Source organism: Canis lupus, chromosome 6 (assembly GCF_011100685.1).
Source record: "Canis lupus familiaris isolate Mischka breed German Shepherd chromosome 6, alternate assembly UU_Cfam_GSD_1.0, whole genome shotgun sequence".
NCBI lineage: Eukaryota > Metazoa > Chordata > Mammalia > Carnivora > Canidae > Canis > Canis lupus.
The window spans coordinates 17,190,411-17,213,578 of NC_049227.1; the positions used below are offsets into that span (position 1 = coordinate 17,190,411).

The following is a 23,168-nucleotide window of genomic DNA, read 5'->3' on the forward strand; positions in this document are numbered from 1 at the left end:
AAATAATTTTAGGAATCCATATCCCTGGGGGTCCAGAAGTCTAGATCCAAACAGCTAGTACAAATGCAAAAGTTTGTGGACATCTCTGGTTTAAACTCAAAAATTCATGCAAATTCTATACTCCATAATGTGTTTGTTTTAATATGAGTGTTTGCAATGTTTACTTATTGGTTAAATTATACAACTTTCTCACCACCAAGAATAATAATAATCTTGGTGTAAAGCTGATACTCCAAGATGCATCATGTACCTGTGGATTTGGTCATTCACAGCCATACCATCATGTTCCCAGGGATTCCTTGAACCTCAGGGAAAGAGGCAACAGAGCCAGGACACCTGGGTAGCTCAGTTGGTTAAGGGTCTGCCTTCAGCTCAGGTCATGATCTCAGGGTCCTAGGATCACCCCACTTTGGGGCTCCCTGCTCAGAGGGGAGTCTGCTTCTCCCTCTCCCTCTGCCCACCCCCATACCCTGCTCATGTGCTTAAGCACTCTCTCTCTTTCTGTTCCCCTCTCTCTCTCTTTCTCCCCCTCTCCCTCTCTCTCTCTCTCTCTCTCGCTCTCTCGCTCTCTCTCTCTCTCCCTCAAATAAAGAAATAAATATTTTTTTTTTAAATAGGCAACATAGCCTCATAGTGGCATTAGTCATTGTGAGGCCTAGCTCTATGAGGACAAATGAGATCAAATAACAAGCTCTTAACAAAGAATTTTGCTGGCAGTGTAGCACAACCCTGGCAGGTGCCAGTGTGTTCTTGTATACAAGAAAGTCAGAAGGCATAGGAAACCTCTCAGCAGCCAGTTGCTCTGGGTTCCCAGAGTCTCCATGAGGGGAAAGTACTAAAGGAGAAGATTGTGGTCTTTGGAGACACAAGTGCTGGAGGGACCCAGTTCTGTGTTCCCATTTCAGCTTCCTACATCAACAGGGAGATTCAGATGGGCCTATCTGTGGGCCTCATAAGCCTCGGAAGGGTCAGGCGGCCACCATCCAACAAGGAACACTCTGACTAGACAAATTTGCCCCATCATGACAGCCTTTGCCTCAGGGACTCCCCTCTCACTCTGTCAGCCAGAGGTCAGCTCACAGAGTTGTTTCCCTCAGGGCACACAGCTCGAGCCAAGGTAAACTTCTGTTGAAAGAACCTGCAGCGGTAGCCCTGGAAAGAAATCTTCCTGATAGAAATCCAACAAAGCGGGGCAAAGACAGGGCAGCAGCTGAAGAACCATGAGATCTACCCCCACGTCGGTGCAAGCAAGCTGCCATGGGTGGATGGGGACACAAAGGTAGGCCCACGCTGGGGACACACAGTGCTCCCTGCACGGGCAGCTGGTAAAAAAAGTCCCCACCACAAATAAAGTGGAAAGGAGAAAAAAATGAGTGGGAAATATCAGAAAGGGAGACAGGACATGAGAGACTCCTAACTCTGGGAAACGAACTAGGGGTGGTGGAAGGGGAGGTGGGCAGGGGGTGGGGGTGACTGGGTGATGGGGACTGAGGGGGGCATTTGATGGGATGAGCACTGGGTGTTATTCTATATGTTGGCAAATTGAACACCAATAAAAATAAATGTAATAAATAAATAAATAAATAAATAAATAAATAAATAAATATCCCCACCACTGTCAAGATCACTTGCCCCCAACCTTCCCTCCCTCCCTCCCTCCTCACTTGGGGTCAGACTGACATCACAATGTGACAGCCCCATTTGCTCCCACATGGGCATCTTCTGTCACAAAACCCTCACACACATAGCGCTGCCTTGGCACCTGTTTCTCAGAGTATGCAGTTCCTCAGGAAGGGGTGCTGGGCCCTCGGACACCGCAAGGCCCTTACAAGGAGTGCATTGGGATGCCCCTTGTAAGGATGCTCTGAGATCTAGAGAGGACAGGAGACAGCGGTGCTTAGGGAAACTCCTGTGGGATGAGCCGGAAGCAAAAAAAAAAAAAAAATCTGTGACAGAGACTTCTGTGGCAGCGGTGCAGGAAGCCCAAGAGTTAAGTGGGTCCAGAGTGTACATGGATGCAGGGCAGGGCCACAGGAAGAGGCTGGGGAAGAGAAGGGGATCTCAAATGCTGAACCAAAGATCTAGGGCTTTCTCCTGCAGGCAACCAGGAGTTGGGTTGCAAGTTTTGAGCAGTTGGATCCCATGAGCACATTCATGTTTTTGGAAAGATGGGATGAGTCAAGACTGAAAACCAGGTGGACAAGAAGGAGGTTACGAGGCCCACGGATAGGTGATTTGTCCCTTCACACGGATTTAATAGAATAATCTCTATATATAATTGTCTCTATCAATGCTGCTGGATTTTACATCCAATCAACCCTTTTACTTTACTTTCTAGCATAAAACAGCTTCTCAAATTAATCCTCTTTTGGGTGTCCCAGAGCTATTCTTCAGGAAACACAGCAAGGAATGTCCCCCAGCCAGATCTTGAGGCCTTTCTACCCCACCCATGCCTTCTTTTCATTCTATCTCCCAAGAAGATTCCCATATAGGCATCTGTTTCCAGGAGTCTCCAGGCCCTTGCACACATCAGCAGCTGCATCCCCTACAAGGGAGAGCTAATAGCCCCACACCATCATCTTCTCCCAGGATAGGAGGGGCAACAGCCTCCAGTCCCACCTCCCTGAGTTCCCAAAGGCCTCTCCTGCTAATGAAGAGGGACTCTCAATCTGGGCCTCAGTGGTTACTCCAGAGCCCAAGAAATGCGTCTTTGAGCTAAAACCAAAGAAGGTGTGAACCAGTGAGTAGGCAGTGAGGGGCCATCCCCAGAGAGCAAGAGGAGCTGGTTGGGCAGGGGGGGGAGCCTTCTATTCTCCACAAGCAGCAGGGCCCATCCTGGGATTAGCATCAGGCTCTTTCTCTTGGTTGGCAACTTGGGGGATTTCTTCGATGTCCAAGACACTCAGTAAACATATACTCCAGAGGCAAAGGGAAGTAGTTGGAGGTCAGTTTATTCACTCAGCATGGGCTCTGGCAGTTTTTAAATGGGTGTTGAATCTCCAGAGGAAGATAGTGTGGGTTTTCTACTCCTGAGAGCTGATAGCTATCTGATAAGTGAGTCTATGTAACAGAGAGCCCCCAGAGCAGACTGTGGTGCCTTAAGGCCATGGTTCTCCAGGTGATCTCACTTGTAACCCACAGCAACAGCATGTCCCCAGGAACTTGTTAGGAAAGCAAACATTTTGGTCTGCCCCCAGACCCAGTGAACCAGAAATTAGCACTCTGCTTTAACAAGTCACCATGACATGCTTTGAAAAAGCTGTGTTGATGCACGCCCAGGTTGGAGAACCGCTAAGGGAAAGATCTTTCCATATGGTTGAGTCTGGACCCCCTCTTCCAAGGCCGCCAAGAAGGAGGGGATGTGAGGCTGAAGGGTCTCCTTGCTCGACAGAGTTCTTCCCCCCTAGACCCCTGACCCTTTTCATTCCTTCCCTCAACTTCAATTTCTTCCTGGAACCCTTGGGCCTCCTGGTTTCCAGACTGGGACTATCTCACTGACCTGACCTTAGAGCTCTGTTCCCCACAAACTCCACCCCCAACTTCTCAGAACTCTTGAGAGTCTCCAGTCCCCAACCCCTTGGCCCTGTCTTCAACTCTGGCAACCCATGCCTGCCCCCATCTCCTTCCAGGCCTGCAGGACCCTGCACCCCTCCCCAGCCCAGCCTGCGGCTCAGGCCTCCTCGCCATCAGGCCCCACCAACAGCAGCGGCTGAGCATTTTTGCCCTTGTCGTGCCAGCATACGTCGAAGAAGGGGTACACGGGCCCGGGCAGGCGCTCGTGGAAGGCAAAGAGCAGCTCGAGGGCGTCGGGGTCACTGGCATCATAAAAGGAGAGGACTCCGTCGCCGAAGCTTAGGTAGATCCCGATGCGCGTGGGCCGCCTCTCCGGGGTGCGCAGCGCGCGCGGCTCCTTGGCTTCGACGTGCGCCTCCAGGATCTTGCCGTCCCGCAGCCCGAGCAGCCAGAGGCCCTGCGAGGGGACGGCGTGCAGCCGGCCGCGGCGGCTGGCCTGGGCCGCGATCACGCCGAGGGCCCAGCGCGGCTTCTCGCCCACCTGCACCTCCCAGTAGTGCTCGCCGTCGGACAGCACCTGCTGCGCCACCACCGCCACGGCCTTGTCGAACTGGCACGGATCCTCCCCGGCCGGCGGCGCCTTCTGGTCCGAGCACTCCACGCGGCGACCGGAGGGAGACAGCACCAGGCTCGGGTGCGCAGAGCTCGGGTCAAAGGTCAGCTCCTTTGTAACTGCCAGGAGGGGAAGTGGTCAGGCCCTGCGTGGCTACACCCGTGCAAGCTTCTCCCAACCGAGGGGCCTGCGGGTCTGCTCTAACCACCCCCCCACACACAGCCCTAGGAGGTGAATCCCTCTCTGCTTACTGGCTTGGCCCAAAGCCTGTACCTCTCCGAGCTTCAGCCGACTCAGCGGGAAAACGAGGCCATAACTGCCTCCTTCCAAGTAAGGAGGATTAGGGCCATATGAGCATTTAAGTCCGTAGCTGAGGCCCCGGTCACAAAGCAGGAGACAGGAAGCCCAGTCCTAGGCAGGCCCCTGCCTCACGCTGCTGTATGACTTCAGCGGTCTCGAGCCCATCTCTCGCTGGGGTTAGTCCTGCCTTGGAAAACAGAGCCCCCTCCCCCCACACCTCCCCCCAGGCAGGGCTATACCAGCCATGTGCCCCTGTCCTAGAGTTCTGTAACCTGTGGCTCCTCACTGTGACCTAGCTCTCAGGGAGCAGAGGCAGAGTTCTCAGGGGCCTCCCCAGAGCCGGGCCACCAGAGTCAGTGCCTGGCCTCGGCCCGTCCCCAAGGTGCCAGCTCTGCAGATCCTCGGCCTCCAATTCCATTATCACCTCTGCTGTCCAGATGGGGCAGGAACTGACCAAGGATCACACAAGGCTCAACCCCAGACCCCAGCCTCCCCTGCTTGCCAGCAGCAGCAGCAGCTTTCCTTTCAGGAAGCAGAGTCATCACCACATCAGTCACCCACCTGTAAGCCCCATGCCCTCCAAGGTCCTTCTCTGAGCCCAGATGACAAGGGTAAAGGGGCAATGGGCACCTTCTCTGATAACTTCTGGGACTGAGAGGCTCCATTACGTCGCTGGGACCTGCCTTCAACCACACAGTTACAAACGTGAACCCAGAGGTGGCCTCTCCCAGTACCTGGCATCAGAGCCCGGAACATCTTCCTCCACACCTGGAATTTGAAGTCATCTGAGATGACAGGCAGCTGGATGTCCAAACGGGCAGGCGGTGGTGATTCTGCCAGGATCTTCTGTAGCCTGGGGGCAGGGAGTGGGAAGTGGGAGCTGTCTGTGGATGGACTTCCTGGAGGAGGCATAGGGTAGGGGCAGGGCAGGAGGTTACCCCAAAGAGAGGAGGACAGGGGTCATGGTAGGGTTCCAGGCTCTCTCCTGCATCACAACCTGGCTTACAACTCTGTTGGAGTTTCAGTTCAGAAAGATGAAAATGTTCTGGAGGGAGATGGCAATGATGGTGGCAAACCAGCATGAATGTACTTAATACCATCGAATTTAAAATGTACACTTAAAAAATGGTTAAAAAGGCAAATTTTACATCATGTATGTTTTACCACAATTTTTTTAATGTATTTACTTATTAAGTCATCTCTACATCCAACATGAGGCTCAAACTCACAACCCCAAGACCAAGAGTCGCTCACTCCACCAACTGAGCCAGCCAAGTGCCCTAACTTTTTTTTTTTTTTTAAGAAGAACATTCTGTGGGGATAAGATTCAAGCTCCATAGCCCTCTGTCTGCCCTCACCCACCACACCGGCTTCATCTTCCCTCCCTCTTGCCAGTCTTGGCATTGGTTCTTCCCTCTGCCTACAGGGCCTCTTCCCCCAACTTTTCACCTCACCAATTCCCATCATTCCTCCAGCGCCCCACACAAATGTTCACTCCTCTAGGAAGCCTGCCCAGTACACCCTGCCCTTCATGACTGCACCCGCACAGAGCACATACTCATGCCTGTGTCCCCACCCACATCCATCCCCAGCATCAGTCTGGGAGATCCCTGAGGAGGAGGACCAGCTCAGGTTCATTTCTGTGCTCAACACAAATGCAGGGAGATTGTGGTGGACAGAATAGGGGTGTACAGGCTGTCTGGGATTAGAGGGTGAGCCAGCCAGTGTCCCTGAAGACTACAGAAAGTTGGGAAAAGGGGTAGACCACGTTGATCTCACCTGCTGGTCACCAGGCAGTATTTCTGGAAAGAGAGAGAAAGAAATGGAGGTGAGGCAGGGAGGGGAGACAGTGAGAACTTCTGAGGATGGGTGGACCACAGGGGATGCTAAGTGTGGGGCCAGAAAGAATCAGAAAAGCAAAAATAAACCCAGAATGTAAAGCCAACCCTAGCCCTTTATCTCTGTGTGAACTATATAAATGTACCCCCTTTCCTCAAGAGACCAATTCCACCTGGTAGAAGGACTGTCCGAATAAACATACAAACCTACAACGTCTGTGACATGAATGGTGCCACTTAGATTCAGTGTCCTTGTGCACTGTCCTAAACTGCACAACCTAAACAACCATAACAGCAGTCATGGGGCCCAGTCTCCCTCGATGTGCGACCTGGCCTAGTCCCTGTCCCTCTCTGGATGTCAAAGTCCATGTCTGACAATGGGATGGGGTCTCTAGAGACCCCCTGAACCCTGGCTGAGAAGCAGAGAGGGAAGGTCATCCAAGTGCTCACCATGAGGAACTCAGTCTGTGGCTTGTCGGCCACCTCCTCCAGCACCTTCTCCATCTGACGCAACTGCTCCAGGTAAGAGTTCAGGCTCCCCAGCTCCCGCCGCAGGGCAACCCCTGCCTCTCCCCGCACGCGCTCTGCCTCACGGTCCAAGGAGCCCTCCAGTGCAGCCAGGAACACCCGCATCTTGCCCAGCTGCTCCCCTACAGCCCCCCGGAACTGACGCACCATCTCCTGTGGGAGCAGACAGGCAAAAGGACTGAGCTGAGCGAGCCCCCCAGCCCCATGCCCAGTACCCAGGCCCTGCTGTGCTGAGCCCCTCACCTCCACTTCCATGAGCTGATGCTCCAGCAGAGCCACACTCTTCTCCTTGCGCATACATGCCTCCTGCAGCTGCAGTTTCTGCTGTGGCAGCTGTGTCTGGGGGGGTGAGGTACAAAAAGGTGATGGGGCTGATCCTTCCCCACACCTCCCACCCCAAACTTACCCTCTCTGGCTCAGCCTCAATGCCAGCTCCCCCTACAGCCAGGTGAGCATCTCAGCATTCCCCAAACTCATGTGCAGATCTCCAGGCCCTTGCTCACACTAGTCCTAATGTCTAGCATGCCTTACCCTCCCATTGTCTATTTAGGGAAGTCCTCCCTGGCTTCCCTTCCCAGTCCCATGCCCTCAGCAGTTAGCACCCCTGGCACAGGTCTTTGTGACAGTGACAAACACAAATGTGCTTTGGTGTCCTCCAGCAGAGAGGTACAGCACTGGCACACAGCAGGCCTCTCTGGGTGAGTGTAGAATGTATGAAGAAGAAATGCAACCTCCTCCTCTCCCTGGGCTTTACCCCATCCTTAAAAGCAGAACCATAGAGTGCCTGGGTGGTTAAGTCTGCCTCCGGCTCAGGTTAGGGTCAGGGTCCTGGGATCCAAGTCCCACACTGGGATCCCTGCTCAGCAGAAAGTCTGCTTCTCCCTCTGCCCTTCCCCCTCTGTTCATAATCTCTCTCTCTCTCTCTTTCTCCTTCTCTCTCTCTCTCTCTCAAAATCTTAAAAAAAAGAAAAAGGCAGAACCATAGCAAAACACCCCAGTCAACCTTCCTGCACACCCAAGGGCTGTGGGGGCAGGCCATTTAATAATGTCTGCTGTGTTGGGGCACCTGGCTGGCTCAGTCCATAGAGCGCGCGATTCTTGAACTCTGGGTGGTGAGTTCCAGCCCAGGTTGGAGGTAAAGCTTACAAAAAAAGAAAAGAAAGAAAAGAAGAAAGGAAAGAAGAAAGAAGGAAGGGAAGGGAAGGGAAGGGAAGGGAAGGGAAGGGAAGGGAAGGGAAGGGAAGGGAAGGGAAGGGAAGGGAAGGGAAGGGAAGGGAAGGGAAGGGAAGGGAAGGGAAGGGAAGGGATGTCTGCTATGTCACCAAACACACTTGTGGGCTGGATCCTACCCTGGGCCTGTCAGTTTGTGAATCCTGAAATGCAGGTGTAGGGAGACTCCTAAGAGCTCTTGACAAAGCCACCCCTTTGCAGGGGAAAGGGATCGGAGGGTTCCAGTCCCGCCCCTGTGCCTTCCAACCTCAGCTTCCTCTTTTGCAGGATGGGAGCAGTCTGCCTCACTTCATTGGTGGTGTGACAAATCCGCGGCCTCCCCCCCACTCCCCTAAGGGAAACTGAGAGACCCTCTAGGCTCTGGGGATGAGCGGAAGCCCCAGGATTGCACCACTGGGCTCATGGCCCCCTGGCCAGCCCCCAGGTCACGCTCCTTCCTGGGACGTTCTCCGGGGCCACGCCCGGCCTGCTGCAGAACAGGGCAGACCTGGTGGTTCTCAGCATGGAGCCGTCAGAGGTTCTGGGGCGACAGGACTAAGCCATGAGGAAGAAGCGTGACGCCTTCCTGGCTGCGCGGGGGCTGGGGAAGGGGGCGCGGCGGGGAACGACTTGACCACAGATGAGCTCCAGAAGTTCAAACTGAAGCTGGGGGGGAGCCGCTGCACAAAGGCTCTCAGAATGTTGCGCGGGGGCCGCTACGGCAGCCCCCAACCCACTATGCCTGGGACCCCAAAGCAGTCTGCTGCGCGTCATTGGCATGCAGGTTTCAGGCGGTCACGTCCGTCCCCCGCCCCCGGCAGATCCCGTTCGACCACTCTTGCTTGAGTCCTGGTGCACAGTCTCTGGACCCAGCCCCCTTCTTCGTGGCCAAGGACCCAGGCATTCAGCCGCGCCCCAGCCTTCCTGTCTCCTCCTTCAGATCCTTCCTTGGGTCCCTTCTTCAGAATTCCTGCCGGCGCCTCCCTGCGGTTTAGGATTGGACTAATGCAGATCCTGGCAGAAAGTATCCCGCCCCACCTGCCCCCTCAAGGCTCCTGGGTCACCTGGTGCTCTGTTCCATGTCATAGACTCTATTCCCTCTTCGCAGATCTCTCTCTCTCTCTCTCTCTCTCTCTCATTCTCTCTCTCTCTCTCGGGACCAGATTGGGAGTTCTGGGGTTACCAGCATAGGTGAGCCTGGGTTGGGAAAGCTCCTGGGAAGAGGAAGCTCCTACACTGGTCTAGGAGACCACCAACTGGCCTAGGCAGGACTGGGCAAGGCAGGAGGGGGAGGGTCGCTGAGGCTGTGTCCCTGTGGGGGGAGTCCGGTCCGGGGGCCTCAAATACCAGCTTGAGGACAGGGACATGCCCTCTTTAGAGGGGAGGGGGGCAAGCAGAAGAGCAGGGCAACGCTGATGTTCCTGGGTAAAGATAACCCGCTGAAGCACAACCCACCTATTCGCGAGAAGAGGGGGGCAGCTCCACCCCGGGGGCTAGTCCTCAGCCCCCCCCCCCTCTAGAGCCCGCCTCCTCCCGCCCCCACACCTGTCGTTTATTGTTCCGAAGCCCAACAAATTTTCCCTGATGGACCTTCCTGGGCCTGTGTTAGACTCATACTCTCCTGCAGCAACTGCGTGTGATTTGCCACACGTCTGACCTGGGCGAGCCGGCGTGTGTCTGCGTCTCTATTTGCTAATGCCTGGGTGTCTCTTCTGGGCCCCCGTGGGAACCACGAACCTTGGGGTGCGCACAACTGTGTGTGGGCTCTGGAAGCGTTCCAGACTTCCAGCCCCATCCAGAAAAGCAGCCTGGCTCTGGGTCGCGGTGCCAACCTGGGCATGCTCACGGAGGTGCGTCGCCAGGCCGGCCTTGCCCTCCCCGCTGGACGTGCCCCTCGGGCCTACACAAGCAAGTTCTGCGGCTCGGAGCAGAACGTGGACCTCAGCGAAGCAGCCTGGCGGCCGCCCGACCCCAAACGCCACCCCTCTAGTCCCAGCCTCCGGAGCCTCCGCCCAGCTGCCCGCCCGCGCCCCGGCCGCAGGCACGCGTTCTCCTCCCGGCTCAGCGCGCTCTGCCCGGAGGCCGCGGCCCCCGCATCCCCGGCCGCTCGGGTTCCCCAGCGCCCGCCCCTGAGTGCCGGTTCCAGGCTCGCCTCTCCGCCAGACTCCGCCTTCCGGGGCCAGTCCCCATTCCCGAGCGGCCTCGCCCCGCCCCCTGGAGTTCCCCGCTCCTCCAGGCGCCCCGGGCCCAGAAGCTCCGAATCCAGGTCAACGCGGCGACCCCAAGAGCGGCCCGACCCCGCTGCGGCCAACAATCCGGTCCCACCGCCCCCCGCTCCGCCGGAGGCCGCGATCCCCGCACCTTGAGGCGCGCGTGGGCTTCGGCGGCGGGCAGCAGGCGGTGGCCGCGGTGCGAGCCGAGCGAGGCGCACACGCCGCACACGAGCGCTCGATCCTGCTCGCAGTAGATGCTGAGCGGGTCTAGGTGCTCCTCGCAGTGGCCCTGCGGCACCTGCGCCAGCCCCTCCACCAGGCGCGCCAGCTGCTGGTTGGTGCTGAGCGCCTGTGGCCGCGTGAGTGCCTGGCAGCACGGGCAGGGCACGGTGCCGTCCGCCGCCGGCTCCCCAGCCACGCGGCTCAGGCAGGCGCGGCAGAAACTGTGGCCGCACTCGGCGGTCACCGGCGCGTCAAACAGCTGCAGGCAGAGCGGGCAGGACAGCTCCTGGTGCAGGAGGCCCGGCGCGGCCGACATGATGGACCTGGGTGGAGGAGAGGCCCGTCAGGGAGGCTCAGCGGAGCCACGAACTAGCCCCGGGCCAGACCAGATTGGGAGGATCCCCAGCCTATAAAGACGTCAAGTCTCAGACAGAAAGGGGCTCTGGTTCTGGCCAAGAGGAAAGGGGGACTCGGTTTCCATCCCCAAAGAAGTATCAGCTGCATTTCTCAGCCCCAGCCCCCAAAATAGTGGCTAACGGGGACCTTGTCTCATACCCAGTTCCTAAACACGAGTCCAGGGTGTGGTCTTAACCACTGACTTTCCCTTAGCTCAGCCTCAGGCCGCAGCCCCTGCCCCAAATTCCCCAGAGCCCCCACCAGCTACCCTCCTACCTCTCCAGGATCCCCAGGCCTCCCCTCCCCCACATCTCCAGGGCCACAGGACCCACAGGACTCACAGGGCTGTTTGGAGATCTTGGGCAAAAAGAGACTCCCAGGAGGCCCACTCAAGGTCAAGCCTAGCCTTAGGGAAGACAGGCAAAGGACAAGCAGCAAGCTCAGAGCAAGGGCAGGGGACTCACAGGCGAAGCCAGCAGTGGACACCACGGGTGGAAGCACAGAGTGAATAGTAGATAGACCCTCCCAGACTGAGCCCTGGCCCCAGGACTATATTTAGTTGTCCTGCCCACACTTTGCCATCACTTCTGGAAACCGTTCTAAAAGTGAAGACTGAGTGGTCAGCGGGCAAGCATCACATGTCAAGGCCACCTGTCCTGGCCCATCGCACTGTCCCCTCCCTTGCTCAGCCTGGAGCCAGAAATCACAACAAGCGGGAAGACAGGGCCTCCCATACCACAGAAAAGACAGAAACGTTTAGGAAGAGTCTCTCCTTTCTCCCTCACCCCACCTCCACGGATTCCCCAGCCTCCCCCTTCCCTGCCTGTGGCCCTTCCCCAGCTTGTCACCCACTTATTCCCCAAGTTTATGGCTCTCCCAGGTCACACTGACAGTACCAGCTCCACCTGCAGGCGGACAGGACCTCAGCCCACTCTGAAAGGTTTTCTGCCTCCCAAAGTTGAGGGGAAGGTCTCTCCAGTGCCCAGCACAGGCCCTGGGGCAAAGTGGGCCTCCCTAAGTGCTTGGGAAATGAGTGATAGAGGGACAGACGAATAAATGAAGGGACTGAACCCATAGCCTGTAGCCCAGAAGCTGATTCTGCCCTGAGAGCTTTGGGCTTTTACACGCTTAGACTTCAAATCTCAGTTTAAACTGTATTCAGGATGAAAACCAAAGTCCTCAGCACTGTGGCCTACGAGTCCCTGCTGAAGCTGAGCTCATTCTCCTCTCAGCCCTCCCCACCTGCTCACTCCAACTCCAGCCTTGGCCTTCAGACTTGTCCTCCCCCCCCATCACCACCCCCCCCCCCAGCACCTGGAACACTCCTTCAAACATGGTTCCCATCCTATTCTCCCTCCAATCTTTACCCGGGGTCACCTTTTCAGTGAGGCTTTTCCTAACTCCCTGATTTTAACTCTCACATCTCCTTTCCCTGCTCTATTTTCCCTATAACATTTATTAACATCTGACAAGCAATATTTTACTTATTGCTTTTTTTTTTTTACTGATCTCTCCTACCAGAATATAAATTTTGTACACTGCTTGTCTCCAATTTAGAATAAAGCATGAGCACACTGCAGGTGCCCAAAAAATACTCAGTGAATGAATAAACACACAAGCTCACTGGGTTCTTCTCTTTTGGCCTCTCAGACACATTTTCTTAGCCTTTCACTGGATTTGTCCATTTCTCCCTCCCTCCATCACATTCTGAGGTTCTGCTTAGGTTTCAGTGATAATCTCCCTCTTTGGACTCTTTTTTTGCCTCTCTTGGGTTTTGATGTTCACTTTTATTAATTTTATCCCAAATGTGCACACGAGGTGTTCTGGATCAAAGACAGACTTATTCCATCTCTCCTAGCAAATAGTAAACATCTGGCTCCCTGTGCCCTAGGATGATAGGATGAGAGCCAAGTTAACTGCCCCATGAGGGTAGCCAGACACCCTAGAGGTGAGCAACAAGGGAGACTTCCTTTCCCTGCTTATCAAAGAGAAGAAAGCACCTGTTCCACTCCCCTGCTTAAAGATCTTCTCACTCCAACTCTTTGGCAAATAACTAAATCTCCGCAGGAGCCAGGTAGCTCCCTACACACCTCAGCTCAAATCTTTGGGTTTTTCCTTTTGTTTTTGTTTTCTATTTCAAGAATATATTTCATTTAACCCAATGTATCCAAAATATTATCATTTGACATGTAACCAATATGAAAATTATTAATGCGGGGTGCCTGGCTGGCTCAGTGGGTAAACCATACGACTCTGGATCTCGGAGTCATAAATTCAAGCACCATGTTGGGCGTAGAGCTTACTTTTAAAAAATTATTAATGAAATATTTTACATTCTTTCATACTAAGTCTTTGAAAACAGGTATGTATATTATACTTAGAGTACATCTCATTTTAGACTAGCCTCATTGCACGTGCTCAAGAGCTGCATATTTATAGTAGCTATCAAATAGGACAGTGGGGACTCCTGGGTGGCTCAGCGGTTGGGCACCTGCCTTTGCCTCAGGTCGTGATCCCGGGATCCAGGATCAAGTCCCCCATCAGGCTCCCTGCATGGAGTCTGCTTCTCCCTCTGCCTGTGTCTCTGCCTCTCTCAGTCTGTGTCTCTCATGAATAAATAAATAAATAAGTCTTAAAAAAAAAAAACATAGGACAGCACAGCTCTATCATCTTGATGATCTTATAATTGATTAATATGAAAGATGGTCTTATTAAGTCTCGTTGATGAAATATAGATTAACTCTCATGTGCTTGATCAAAATCCTAGGAAAATGCAGACTTTGGGGAGAAAAAGCAGAGCATTCTTGTATTTACATACAAAAGTTGTATTTATGAACTGAACCTCCCATTCCTTCTAATAATGTTAAATCCCAAAGCAGTGTCTAGATAAACAATGAATTGCATTTCAAAAGCATGAGTAAACTCTAAATATGACAAGTCTTTGGGCTTGTCTCCAGGTTCTGAAGCTCATTTCTTCTTAAACACGAGGCTCTTACATGTTGCCTGTTGGCCCATTTAGGAAGCTACCCCAGGCTTCCTGGCACCTTTGGGCTTAACCTAGGAACCTTGTACAGGCTATCATCATTTAGGCCCCTGAGGAAGAGATAAGTTTTATTATTCTTTTGGATCAGAGCAACTGACAACACAAATGACTACAGATTTTACCCTCAGGATATTGAAAGTCTCAGGAAGCTACTAGAGCTTTTTACCAGAACCCTGAGAAACCCAGGGGAGTTTGATTTCCCCAAACAGGAGAGGGTAGGGATTAGAGTGTATCTGGAGCTCATCTCTGAAACCACAAACCACTTTACTTCCACTCAAAAAGTCAACATCCTGAATGTCGATCTCACCTGGAGTTTCCATCACTGGCAGGCTGAGGCTGAGGGTTATGGTCAATAGGATGTGGGTGCCCAGGACAGAAGATGACATCTCTCGCTGTAGATGGGCCAGATCTGATCTCTGACCCATGGAGGGACATTGCATGTCTACAGCCAGTTGGAGGAACCATATCTGGGAGAGGAGGAAATAAAGACTTGTGTTGCTAACTGTAAGATGGAACTCTATGAAGTCCCTGGGGCCCAGAGGCTCAAAGGGGGCAGCTTGTCCTTGTCCTATCATGCAGATCTTCCCAATGGCTGAAGTCAGAAATGCCATAGAAGGTGAAAGCTCCTTGTATTGGATAAATGCTGAAAGAAGGTGGAAATCCCCCAATCAGGACCAGAGCAAAAGCAGGTCCTGAATGCTGATGTCACAAACTCATGCTGGCTACTCTCAGGAAGATCACCTACCTTTCTGAATTCCAGGATCTTCAGCTACAATATGAAGATAAATAGGATAATAATACCATCCCTGTAGGGTTGTTATGAGGATTAAACTAGATATTATATTAAATAAATACCAGAGGGCAGCCCGGGTGGCTCAGTGGTTTAGCGCCACCTTCAGCCCAGGGTGTGATCCTGGAGACCTGGGATCAAGTCCCGCACTGAGCTCCCTGCACGGAGCCTGTTTCTCTCTCTGCCGGTGTCTCTCATGAATAAATAAACACATACATACATACATACATACATACATACATACATACATACATGCCAGAGACAGTGTGCTGGCACCCAAGGGCCTATAAGGTAGTGACTGCCACCACCAGGCTCAAATCTTGACTCCACTCTTTCCTCATGTGACTTTGGGCAAGTCACTTAACCTGATTTTTTCATTTGTAAAATGGGAATCATGTAAGGATTTTTATTAAGACTCTTAGAGGCAGGGTACCTGGATGGTTCAGTGTTTGAGCGTCTGCCTTTGGCTCAGATCGTGATCCCAGGGTCCTGGGATCAAGTTCTGCATCAGGCTCCCTGCAGGAAGCCTGCTTCTCCCTCTGTGCCTCTGCCTCTCTCTCTCTCTCTCTCTCTCTCTCTCATGAACTAATAAATAAAATCTTTTAAAAAAAGACTTAGATTGGGGCACCTGGGTGGCTCAATCAGCTGAGTATCCAACTCAAGGTTTTATCTCATCAGGGTCATGAAATCAAGCCCCATGTCAGGCTGTGCATTCAGTAGGGAGTCTGCTGGAGATTCTCCATCTCCTTCTACCTCCCCCATCCCCTACCCACCCTGCCCATTGGCGAGTGTGCTCTCTCAAATAAATCTTTTTAATTTATTCATCCATGAGAATCACAGAGAGACAGAAACACAGGCAGAGGGAGAAGCAGGCTCCATGAAAGGAGCCCGATGTGGGACTCCAGGATCATGCCCTGAGCCAAAGGCAGACGCCCAACCGCTGAGCCACCCAGGCATCCCTCAAATAAATAAATCTTAAAAAAAGAAAAAAGTCTCTTGGATTGTTATGCAGATTCAACAAGCTAATTCATATAAAGCTCTTAGAACAATGCCAAGCCCATAGAAAAATTCAATAAATATTGGCTATTGATATTATAACAATTTTTATTAATAAGTATTCCAAGGAATCTTCCCTACAACTCTGTAAGGTCAATAACATCATTCCTACTTTAGGGACTGGGAAACTGAAACTCAAAAACTTTAAAATGACCAAATCACTTACCATATGCCAGGCCTATTCCAAGCATTTAAATGTTCTTAATCTATTTATAACCTCATAATCTCATTTATAACCTCATGTAATAACCCAGCATTGTTCCTATTTTACATAGAGGCCATGAGGCGTGAGATTAAGTGGCTTGCCCAATCCTCTGGCAGTCTGTGGTCCTGGCCACAGAAGAAGCAATCTGGTTCCAGCTATCAAGGGTTACTTTTGTTGGGTGGGGAAAATCACACCCAGGAAGCATCTTACCACCACCAACAGCTCTGGCTCTAGTCCAGGGGGCAAAGGTGGGCCTAAAGTACCACCTGAAAGTTCTTTCCTTGCCAGGGATCAAAGTTTAAATCTCTTAGTACTCCCCCCAGAAATGGAGGTGTTGAGGGAGAAGGAATTATCATGGTTTCCCAAAGAGCTGCCCAAAGTTCCTACTCCCTACCTCCCCAAATGGAAATCACACTGGCAGTGTCCAGGAACAAGTAGGCTCTGCCCCTACCTCCCTAGGGGATCTTGCCCAAATCATTGCCCTTCTTGGGGTCCTGCTTCTCTCTGGGCTGATGAGGTGAATGAATTAATGTTATAGAATGTGGACCCCAGAAAGGGGCTGTGACCTCCCTAAGTCACACAACCAAGAGGATCTGGGAATCAAATCTGGCTGGGTCTGACACACTCATTTCCTGCTTTTCCCATTATTCCACAATCTTCTGAATGTACTTTGTAAGTTCTAGAGCTTTCTGCAAAGAGGAGGCAATATTATCATTACTATCATTGTAACATCAACCTTTCTAAGATGTTTGTGGACAGTCTGGAGGAGGCATGAATTTCCATATACATAATCTCTCCAAGCCATTTGTCAATGTTTGAGGAGAGTGGGAACATTTAAGATGGTGGTTGGAATTTGGGCCTAGGAGTCAGATGGTTCAATCTGTTCAATGTGTTTCCTCATTTACTACCACTGTTGGCTTCCAAAGCAACTTCTGAAAACCTCAGTTTTCTCCTTTGTAAGGTGGGATAAATACACACACCTCACAGGGATGTTGGGAGGTTTATTTTTTTTTTAAGATTTTATTTATTTATTCATGAGAGAGAAAGAGAGAGAGAGGCAGAGACACAGGCAGAGAGAGAAGCAGCCTCCATGCAGGGAGCCTGACGTGAGACTTGATCCTGGGACTCCAGGATCATGCCCTGGGCTGAAGGGAGGCACTCAACTACTCAGCCATCCAGGCATCCCAATGTTGGGAGGTTTAAATGAGATTATGCATGTTAAGTGCTTATAGTACAGTGCCTAGAACAGTAAATTCTAAAGAATGAAAGCTATTATTACTATCTCCCACCAGCACTTATCATGCAGACAGGTCTCTAGAAGATCCTTAATACATCTATTTAGAACAAAATAGGGGCACCTGGGTGGCTCAGTTGGTTAAGCCTCTGACTCTTGATTTCAGCTCAGATCATGATCTCGGAGTCATGAGATTGGGCTCCGTGCTGGGCATGAAGCCTGCTTCAGACTCTCTCCCTCTCACTCTGCTCTCCCCAACCCACTCATACACTCTCTCTAAAAAAAAAAAAAAAAAAAAAAGTGATTTATTTTTTAAACAGAATAAAATAGATTCTCGAAAGCCTTTCTTCCCTTCTGAGTTCAGAGTCTACAATATGTTCATAGAGCACATCCACCTGCCAAAAAGTGTCACTTGTTCTCACTGGGGTCCACTGGCTAGTGAAGCTTCTGTTTCTATGAAAGGAATAGCTGTCCTTCCAGCCCCTTGTCCCTTGGCTCCCTATGACATCCCACCAAAGGGATAGCTCTTGCTCTGAGATGTCAGACGAAAATCACAGCCTGATCTTCCGTGTCCCAGTCTGAATGTGTGAGCAGAAATGTGACTGGAGTTGGATGCCAGTGACAAGCTAGGCCCAGAAGGGTCCTGAGTGATGATATGCAAGGACGAGGGAAGATACAGTGTCACACCACCATGGCACACATTCTCAGTGCCATCACCCCCAGAACACCAGCTGTAAAAAGCCCATCCTCAAGGCCACGGCCATCTCATCCAAACATGGATTTAAGAGTTATAGAAAAATGGCCATGTAGCTAAGGGGTCCGTCCCTGCTCGATACGGGGGTTAAGTCAGGCAGTCGTTTTTAAAATTCCATGGTTCAAAAATCCAAAGCACTGGGATGCTCTGACAGGTCAGTCAGTTAAGCATCTAACTCTTGGTTTCGGCTCACGTCATTATCTCAGGGCCGGGAGAGAGAGCTCCACGTGGTCTTGAGTCTACTTGAGATTCTTTCCCCTCCCTCTCCCTCTGCACCTCCCCCCACCCCCTGCTGGTGTACACTCGCTCTAAAATTAAGATGGGGCACCTGGGTAGCTCAGTGGTTGAGCATCTGCCTTCGGCTCAGGATGTGATCCCAAGTCCAGGAATCAAGTCCCACATCATCGGGCTCTCCACAGGGAGCCTGCTTCTCCCTCTGCCTATGTCTCTGCCTCTCTGTGTGTCTCATGAATAAATAAGTAAATCTTTAAAAAAAATAAAAAAATCTTTTTTAAAAAAGCATTTAATATTCTACCAATGTGAAAAGAGCAGGTTTCTATGATTCTAGATGCTAGGATTCTTTCGTCATTCCATAAAGGCTGGATCTATGCCAAGCCCTGTGGTAGTTGCTATGGACCACAGTGGGTGCTCAAGGAGCTCTGAGTCTGGTGGGAAAACAGAGTGAACAGACACTGTAAGATAAAGGCCTCGTAAAGGCATCCTCCAGACATGTGAAGGAATAATTCGTTTTGCATAGAGGACAGAAAAGTCAACAAGGAGTAGACAGAGAACAAATTCAAAAGCTAGACAAACAACCTATATGACCCTCTTGGCTATATGACCTTGGGCAAGTCCTTTAATCTCTCTGAGCCTGTCTTCTCACTGGTAAAATGGGGTTACTATTTACAAAAAGGACTGTTGCCAGGCTTCAAAATAATGCATGTAAAAGATCACAGTCTAAAGAGGGAGCTCAAATTTTTATTATTTCAATGAAGTGACTCCTGATGTTGGGACAAGCAGTACCTCATCAAGTAGGCCAGAAAGGAAAAGAGGCCAAGCAGAGAACAGGTGGCACGTGTGGAAAGAAGTCCAGAGGCCAATGAGCTTAAAGGTGTACCCAAGGAGCTTGGACTTGATTCTGAGGGCACTGGGGAGTCAAAGGTTTCTGAACAGGGGTGGGATGAGATCAGTATGTGGGCTAGAAAGATGTAGCCTTTTGGCCACTGTGTACAAAATGAGCTGGAGATTCTAAAAGGATAAAGACCAGTGAAGAGGCACAAGAATAAACAACCATAACTGGGGAAGCCGCAGGATGAATGTGGGGGTGGCACACAGCGAAGTAAACCCCAACACTCGCGTGATGAATAGCCAGGGCATCTGGCTGGCCTACATCATCTTGGTAGGACTGCTGCATGTGGTTCTACTCAGCATCCCCTTCTTCAGCATACCTGTTGTCAGGACCCTGACCAACGTCATCCATAGTTTGGCTATGTATGTCTTCTTACATACAGTGAAAGGGCCACCCCTTGAGACCCCTGACCAAGGGAAGGCTCAGCTACTGACACTGGGAACAGATGGACTACGGGCTCCAATTTACCTCTTCCCACCAATTCCTCAGCAGCTCTCCTATTATACTCTACCACCTCCTGGCCAGCTTCTACACCAAGTATGATGCTGCTCACTTCATCAACACAGCCTCATTGCTTAGTGTACTGCTGCCTAAGTTACCCCAATTCCACGGGGTTCGTCTCTTTGGCATCAACAAATACTGAGGGATAGGGCTGGGGATAACACTGGACCAAAGGGCTAGAACATCCTTTCCTTCTCCGTATTGTCTTCTGTATCTTGAAAGCCTGAGAACCATATAACCTTTCCCAAACTCCAGGAAGAGAACAGATTGGAAAATGGGGCTCCCGGGGCCCAGCCCTAAGAGCAGATTTTTTTGAATCAGGAAAGGTGGGAAAGATAAGGGTTAAATCACTCTCCTTCACAGCAGGAAGCCATGTTTAAACAGCTTATTTGGTAACTGAGCAGCTTGTTTTGTGATTTTTTTCTTTCTACCCATACCACTTTCCAGCTCTGTTTTGCTGTGTATTTTCCTTATAATACTTTTTTTTCCAAAAAAAAAAAAAAAAAAGAACAAACAGCCATAAGCCAAGGAACACTGGCTGTCGGACCACAGGTGCCACCCATGGTAATACACCCGGACCATGTGCGGCAACATGCACAAGGATGGGGACTAGGTCCTGCTACCCTGCTGGAAGCTCTCCAATATAACATGCTGCGGGTAACACGGCCTTATTTATTCCTTCATTTAGCGAATCTTCACTGAGTACCTCCTGGGTATCAAGTACTCTCTTGATGCTGGGGATTCAGCAATGAACAAGACAGACAAGGTCACTGCCCTCACCAACCTCACATTCTAATAGGGGATGCCTGGAAGTGACATTTAACTGGAGACCTAAAGTCTCAAGAATATATCAGGCAAAGAGAAGAGATTTCCAGATCAAGGGGACAGCATGTTGAAAGGAGTCTACTCCTTTGCTGTGTGGCACATTTGAGGAGTGTGACACATTTGAGGAAATGAGAGGCCAGAGTGGTTGGAACTCCCTCAGATAGAGGGAGAACAGGGTGTGGCACCAGACAAGCCCAACGAGGCCCACAGGGACCAGACCAACAGGGCCTTCCCAGCCATGTCAAAGGCAAGTTAAGGATTTCAAGCACAGCTTGGGCTCCAATACCTACTCGTGCCACCTTTCACTTGCTCTTCTAGATCAAATCTCTTGGGCCCAGAGTGGCTCTCCACTCATGACTTTCCCTCAAGAAGTTTCTCAACCATTCATTACAAGTGTCTCATCATCACTTCCCTAGAAATTCAGCTCCTGGGACCCAAATCTGGCTGTCCCAGGTGCTAAGTATCTGGCAAGGTTTCAGAGGCCATCAGGTAGCCAATGCTATGCTGAAGTATTTACTAAGAAGAATTAGTGACTGTTAATGATCCCATTTTACAGATAAGGAAACTGAGGAACAGAAAAAGCACAGTTACTTTCCATCCTTTTTTTACACCTTTTCTGTCCACTATGTGGAATTTGGTAAGCTACAAGGTTCTAGCTGTTAGGATTCTAAGATTCTATGATGTGTGAGAGAGGATGCTAAGGCTCAGGGAAAATGTGTGTTAGCATTCTAGAATTCTAAGGTTCTAAACCTTGGTACTTCAATAAACCAGGTTCCTGGTCTGTGCCAGTTACTAGAAGTCTGGAAATGCAGGTGCTGCCCCACAAGCCCTTCTCTGCCCAGTCTCCCAGGTCCCACCTCACACATCAGCTGAGGATGCAATCCTGGCGCCCCCCAATGGCTGGACTATTCAGTCTGGAGACCTTGGTGGGTGGAAACCAATGGGGTAGTTGGGGCCCCTTTGCCACCGGGCAATGGGCTGGGGCAAAGGCGGGAATCGGGAGAAGGCGGGGAGTTCCAGGTCCCGCCCCGGAGCAGACTTCCTGCTCCACAGACATCCCGGGTGAACAACAGCAGCAGGGGACCCCAGAGCCATGGGGCGCATTCGCGACGCCATCCTGGATGCACTGGAGAACCTAACTGCAGAGGAGTTCAAGAAATTCAAGATGAAGCTACTTTCAGTGCCCCTGCGTGAAGGCTACGGGCGCATCCCTCGGGGGACGCTGCTGCCTATGGACGCCATGGATCTCACAGACAAGCTCGTCTCTTTCTATCTGGAAGAGTACGGTGCAGAGCTCACTGCGGTCGTGCTGCGGGACATTGGCATGCAGGAGACAGCAGAGCGGCTGCAGGAGACCTCACACAAAGGTAAGCACAACCCCTCCACACCCTGCAGGGGCCCAGATCCCTGTGCCTCCTCCTATACCCTCTCACTATACTAGCCCCCATGCCCCCACCTCAACGTTTGTCCCTAGGGTTCTTTCACTTTCTGTTCCTCATACCCTCCAAAATTAAAAAAGCTCCTCCTGCTAGGAAGGGAAGTTTCCCCTGCTCTGCCCAGACCTTGGCTTCCGGACCAAGGGGCCCCTGACCCCAGAGACTGGAGACACAGCAGTAAGGGCAAGGGATCACTTGACTAATTTCCTTACAGGCCACACTCCAGGGCCTGCTGGGATCCAGGATTACCAGACAGCAGCCAAGCCAGGTGAGGCCTTCACTCCCAGCCTCTCCAGCCACACCCCACCACACCCCAGCACTACCTGGAGCTATGTCCCACAGCCAGTAACACTGGAAGAGCAAAGCTGGGCCTAATCTTCCTACCCACCTACACACCTGTTGGGCCACACCGGGGGGGGGGGGGGGGGGGGGGGGGGCACCTGCTGAGCTCCAGGCTTAACAGATGGTAGGTAAACCAGGTGAGACCTTCACTCCCAATCTCTCCAGCCACACCCCATCACATACACACACCCACACACAGACAGCAACACTGGGAGAGCAAGGTTGGGCATACCCTTCCTACCCACTTGGGCCACACCTGGGGGGGGGGGGTTGAAAGGGAAAGAGAAAGTTATACTCAACCCACTGTATCTGTAGCACCTATGGACTGCCCACCTTGAGCCCCACCCTTTAGAGTTACAGAGCCAATTTCCGAAGAAAGCAGTGCTCAGCAGGACTGGGCCCCAGTATCCACCCTGGAACTGGCTCAGCTGCCCTCTTCCATTCTACCAGGAGCATCACACTTTGTGGACCAGCACCGGGCCGCCCTCATCACACGTGTCACAGAGGTGGATGAGGTGCTGGATGCCCTGTATGGGAAAGTCCTGTCAGAGCAACAGTACCAGGCAGTGCGGGCAGAGTCTACCAATCCAGGGAAAATGAGGAAGCTCTTCAGCTTTGCTCCAGCCTGGAACACCACCTGCAAAGATCTTCTCCTTACGGCCCTGAGGAACACCCAGCCCTACCTGGTGGCCGACCTGGAGAAAAGCTGAGGTGTTTTCCCCAGCAGCAGCCCTGCATACAATCCCTGGCAGTTCCAGCCGACTCACCCCGAATCTCTTTATATATACACAGTACATGAAAATCCACCTTGGGGAGCACCTGGGTGCCTCAGTTGGTCGACTGCCTTCCACTTGGGTCACGATCCCAGGGTCTCAGCAGAGAGCCTGCTTCTCCCTCTCCTACTCCCCCTGCTTATGCACTCCTCTCTCAAATAAGTAAATAAATCATCTTCAAGAAAAAAAAAAAAGCCCACTCATATTTGTGTATTTTTTCCAATTCTAGCCTGGAAGCACATGCAGAG

The 23,168-nt window shown here is 51.8% G+C and overlaps 2 protein-coding genes, 2 long non-coding RNA genes and 1 pseudogene across 6 annotated transcripts; 3 read left to right on the top strand and 2 right to left on the bottom strand.

Moving 5' to 3' along the window:
* Positions 1-2,933: 2,933 nt before the first annotated feature.
* On the bottom strand, positions 2,934-11,443 carry TRIM72 (tripartite motif containing 72). 2 transcript variants are annotated; one of them, XM_038539741.1, is made up of 7 exons: positions 11,297-11,443; positions 10,363-10,759; positions 7,036-7,131; positions 6,715-6,945; positions 6,206-6,228; positions 5,161-5,279; positions 2,934-4,245 (listed from the first exon to the last, which is right to left on the bottom strand). In XM_038539741.1, the coding sequence occupies exons 2-7, from the start codon at positions 10,750-10,752 to the stop codon at positions 3,671-3,673; spliced, it is 1,434 nt and encodes a 477-aa protein (XP_038395669.1). In that variant the 5' UTR covers positions 10,753-10,759; positions 11,297-11,443; the 3' UTR covers positions 2,934-3,670. The 2 variants fall into 2 exon arrangements, with proteins under 2 accessions (XP_038395669.1, XP_038395668.1); XM_038539740.1 differs by having other exon boundaries at positions 11,174-11,391.
* LOC119872173 lies at positions 4,048-5,578 on the top strand. Its single transcript, XR_005360717.1, has 2 exons — positions 4,048-4,456; positions 4,864-5,578. It is a non-coding gene; the product is annotated as an uncharacterized LOC119872173 (long non-coding RNA).
* A 2,091-nt stretch (positions 11,444-13,534) lies between the features above and the next one.
* LOC119872172 lies at positions 13,535-22,633 on the bottom strand. Its single transcript, XR_005360716.1, has 3 exons — positions 22,481-22,633; positions 14,183-14,342; positions 13,535-13,925 (listed from the first exon to the last, which is right to left on the bottom strand). It is a non-coding gene; the product is annotated as an uncharacterized LOC119872172 (long non-coding RNA).
* LOC100856327 lies at positions 19,217-19,927 on the top strand (annotated as a pseudogene).
* PYCARD (PYD and CARD domain containing) lies at positions 21,299-23,062 on the top strand. Of its 2 annotated transcripts, XM_038539742.1 has the most exons (3): positions 21,398-21,736; positions 22,020-22,073; positions 22,598-23,061. In XM_038539742.1, the coding sequence occupies exons 1-3, from the start codon at positions 21,463-21,465 to the stop codon at positions 22,855-22,857; spliced, it is 588 nt and encodes a 195-aa protein (XP_038395670.1). In that variant the 5' UTR covers positions 21,398-21,462; the 3' UTR covers positions 22,858-23,061. The 2 variants fall into 2 exon arrangements, with proteins under 2 accessions (XP_038395671.1, XP_038395670.1); XM_038539743.1 differs by lacking the exon at positions 22,020-22,073 and having other exon boundaries at positions 21,299-21,736; positions 22,598-23,062.
* The last annotated feature ends 106 nt before the right edge of the window (positions 23,063-23,168 follow it).

Bases quoted from the DNA above. Each gene is read 5' to 3' on its own strand.
- TRIM72 (XM_038539741.1), bottom strand. From the start codon at position 10,752: ATGTCGGCCGCGCCGGGCCTCCTGCACCAGGAGCTGTCCTGCCCGCTC. The intron at 7,132-10,362 runs GTGCGGGGATCG...TCACCCCCCCAG, and splicing joins AAGCCCACGCGCGCCTCAAG to ACACAGCTGCCACAGCAGAA. The intron at 4,246-5,160 runs GTACTGGGAGAG...CCCTCCTGGCAG, and splicing joins GTTCCGGGCTCTGATGCCAG to TTACAAAGGAGCTGACCTTT.
- PYCARD (XM_038539742.1), top strand. From the start codon at position 21,463: ATGGGGCGCATTCGCGACGCCATCCTGGATGCACTGGAGAACCTAACT. The intron at 21,737-22,019 runs GTAAGCACAACC...ATTTCCTTACAG, and splicing joins GCAGGAGACCTCACACAAAG to GCCACACTCCAGGGCCTGCT. The intron at 22,074-22,597 runs GTGAGGCCTTCA...CCATTCTACCAG, and splicing joins CCAGACAGCAGCCAAGCCAG to GAGCATCACACTTTGTGGAC.